Source organism: Mizuhopecten yessoensis, unplaced genomic scaffold (assembly GCF_002113885.1).
Source record: "Mizuhopecten yessoensis strain PY_sf001 unplaced genomic scaffold, ASM211388v2 scaffold2461, whole genome shotgun sequence".
NCBI classification, from domain to species: domain Eukaryota; kingdom Metazoa; phylum Mollusca; class Bivalvia; order Pectinida; family Pectinidae; genus Mizuhopecten; species Mizuhopecten yessoensis.
Window position 1 is genome coordinate 567,918 of NW_018404557.1, and position 3,862 is coordinate 571,779.

Below are 3,862 nucleotides of genomic sequence, written 5' to 3' on the forward strand. Positions count from 1 at the left end.
TAATGGCAAATGATACTTTGAATATTACATGTTAATAACTTGATTGGAATTATAACCTTGAATTGACAGTTTGATACTTTGAAAATTTTGAGCCAGCCCTACCCCCAAGGGCTGTAGGGTGGGGCTCAAAGGAGTCAGTGTGCTAAAATTTCTTCATTTTCCTTGTTAAGAATAAGAGGTGCTAGTTTCAAATCCTTTTTAGTCTGAAATCTGTATGCTAGATATTGAGTAAGGTGGTATTATTGTTTTTTGTCACTTTGAATAATATTTCTGTTCATGTTAAAAACAAAATCAACTCTCAGTATAAATATATCAGGTGACCGTTAAGGCCCATGGGCCTCTTGTTAATATAAAGTTGTGGTTTGATGAACTATATCATATGATATATGATGAGCCAATCTAAATGTATTCATGATCTAGGTAAACTCAGTCAAACCTCATTATATCAAACGTGTAAGGAACACAACAAACAAAACTCTTGAAATCACAGTTACATTTAGATACACATATTTTATTCTTATAGAAATTTACATATTCCTCAGATTTCAGTTCTATAATGTAAATAAAAGTTAAGTGATAATAACATTCACTCTATAAGAATTAAACGTAAGCTACCAGGTCCAGGCGACTAAAAGATGACTTCAAGATAAACAGTGATTTCATTCGGAGATGTTTATAAACTAATAACAAAGTTGGACTGTGTATGGTTTTAAATTGATGTGCCAGGTATGTCTGTGGGACCCAGGTACTGGACAACAGCTGGGACACACACTAGTAGGACACAAGCAGTGGATCACCTGGTTGTCATGGAAACCTTTACATCTGTAAGTTATTCCCCTGAATACTGTTAAATCACTTCATTGCCACAAGTTAAGTACAATGAAGCCTGGCCTATCAGACCCTTCTGTATGATACTCCCTGTATACTCTAAATCTTTTACATTAATTGCCCTGTCTTATCTAACCATTCTGTATTAAGATGCCCTGTCTTATCTAACCATTCTGTATTAAGATTCCCTGTCTGTTCCAAAGTTTCTCTCTTTCTAAGCCAAGCTTTTTTTATTATGATCCCTGTGTAATACAGGCATTCTGTACTTTGACCTGTTTAATCCAACTCCTTTGTATTATGACCCATGACCCCTGCTTAGTACCACCATTCTGTAAAATGACACCCTGTTAATCCAACCCTACTGTATTATGAATCCCTGTCTAATACAAACCCTCTGCATTATGACCTGTTTCATCCAAATCCTCTGTAAAACAAACCTCTCCTAATACAATCCTTCTGTATTGTGAATCCATGTATAATACAGACCCTCTGTATTATGACATGTTTCATCCAACTACTTTGTATTATGACCCCCTGCCTATTACAACTCTTCTGTACAAGGACCCCCTGTCTAATCCACCATAATTTTGTAATTCATTAGTAATGAAAACTTACAAATAATACTTGCATATTCTGACACCCTGTATAATCTAACCAATATGTTTTGGTCCATAAATTATAGAGCAAAACAGACACAGACAAAAACATAATTGTTACATTCCAGTTATTATTCCTCCCATCTATATAGTAATTGTTACATTCCAGTTATTATTCCTCCCATCTATATAGTAATTGCTTTGTCAGTGCATCTGTCCGTCAGTAGTAAAAAGCATGTGCACAAGAGATCTCAAGAACTCCTAAACATATTAAGTTCATATTTACACCAAAGTACGATAATAGAATATAGTTCTTGATTTTGGTGGACATCAGTCAAGGTTAAGGGGTCAAAGTTCACGGGCAAAGATCACACTTGCCCACATTTGAAGTCTACATTTCCTGGCTCCTGTCCTTCTTCAGTTCCACTAAGGCTACTTTGTCTTGATCTATGTCATGTCTATGTTGAATGATTACGTCTTGAGTCCAAAAATTAATTTGCTCTGGTAACTTTCAGGGATCCAGAAAGTCGTTTCCTAGCAAGTTCTTCAAAGGTATGTTGTTGTTTTTTCTTCATAACTGTATTCATGTAAAGATGGAGACTTATAGTGGCAGCAGTATTATAATATATTTCTGTGAGCCCCAGCTCACTTCGTTTTTATTGTCAGAGGATTACATTGTTTGACATCACATTGACTTCTCTGTCTTGTTCAGAGGTGAAAAGGGCAAAAAAAATAAGATTCAAATATACATTTTTATTGATGTCATAAGGTAAAACATGGATTGATAAAACATTAAAACTATAACAAAGTAATATTCAACCTATATAATATCAGTGTAGAAATTGACGTTTCTGGATGAGAGATTCTGCTTACAACAGACATTGCTTATGTTGACTGTTGTTTCAATGACCTGTCCGTAGTTATAGGAATAAATAATGGGAATAACTCGAGGTTTAGTGTTGTGTTAAATCATGTATGTTACCACCAGGATCTCGGTAACAAACTTTTGATGGAATTACTCAGTACTAATCATTGATTGCTGTAACTGTTTTGTTGTAGGATGGGACAATCAAGATCTGGGATACAGTGTTGTTCCAGTGTACACTTACCCTGTCTGGTCATCTACAGTCTATAACCTGTGTCAAGTGGGGTGGAACAGACCTCCTGTACACCTCATCACAGGACAGAACCCTCAAGGTGTGGAGGGGAGACAATGTAAGTATGGGGGTCATAGAGGTGTACAGGGTCATAGAGGGGTATGGGAAAGGGTCCATAGAGGTGTACATGGTCATAGAGGGGTATGGGAAGGGGTTCATAGAGTTGTACAGTGTCATAGAGGGGTATGGGAAGGGGTTCATAGAGGTGTACAGGGTCATAGAGGGGTATGGGTAGGGGTTCATAGAGGTGTACACAGAAAAGGATCATGGCGGGGTATGAGTAGGCATTCATAAAGGTGTACAAGGAAAGAGATTATGGCAGGGTATGGGTAGGGGATCATTGAGGGGTTCAATGAAAGAGATCACAGCGGGGGATAGGTAGGGGGTCATAGAGGTGTACACAGAAAGAGATCACGGAGGGGTATAGGTAGGGGTTCATAGAGGTGTACACAGAAAGAGATCACGGAGGGTATAGGTAGAGGTTCATAGACGTGTACAGGGTCATAGAGTGATATGAATATGGTGGTCATAGAGGTGTACAAGGAAAGGGATCAAGAAAGGGTATGGGTAGAGGAATTATAGAGTGGTAGGGTCATAGATGGGTATGGGGAGGGGATTACAGAAGGGTATGAGAAGGGGGTTTATGGAGAGGTACGAAAGGAGGATGGTGTCAAAGACTGGTACATGGGTTGTAGAGTGGTGCATGGGTCAATGATGGGTATGGGAAGGGGGTTATAGAAAAGTATCAAAGAGGCGAGGGTCAATGACTGGTATATGGGTCATAGAGGGATATATCAGGAAGGATCATAAAAGGTACAGGTAAGGGGTAAAAGAAGGGGATGTGACAGGATCTGGGAGGGGTCCAGGGACAGGGTTATAGAGGGGAATACATGCCATAGATACAAACAGGGGGTCGGTTACATAACCACTTTTTCTGGGACTTGTGTTTTACATAAAAATAGCATCTGGGATGAACCTCTTTGTGCCCTAGATCTGAGTAAGATTTAATTTTTGTTAGATCTTCAAAAAGGGTCAGTGTGGGCAACTCATTGATTTATTATCATCTATACAGAGAAACCTGACTTTACTGACACCTGTTTTTAGGTCACCTGAGACAAATTCTCAAGTGACCTATTGCGATCGCCTTTTGTCCGTCGTCGTCCGTCGTCCGTTGTGCGTCCGTAAACAATTTACATTTTCGACTTCTTCTCCAAAACCCCTGAACCAATTTCAATGAAATTTTGCAGGGACCTTCCATGGACAAAGGTCAACAAAAATAGT

General features: G+C 38.8%; 1 protein-coding gene across 1 annotated transcript in view; it reads left to right on the top strand.

The window, feature by feature from the left end:
• Window positions 1-3,862, top strand: part of LOC110446048 (notchless protein homolog 1-like) — a 104,654-nt gene that overhangs the window by 5,445 nt on the left and 95,347 nt on the right. The window contains exons 6-8 of the mRNA XM_021491005.1: window positions 727-824; window positions 1,940-1,976; window positions 2,484-2,639. Of these exons, the coding sequence (XP_021346680.1) occupies window positions 727-824; window positions 1,940-1,976; window positions 2,484-2,639 (291 nt within the window). The remainder of the gene's footprint in view (window positions 1-726; window positions 825-1,939; window positions 1,977-2,483; window positions 2,640-3,862) is intronic.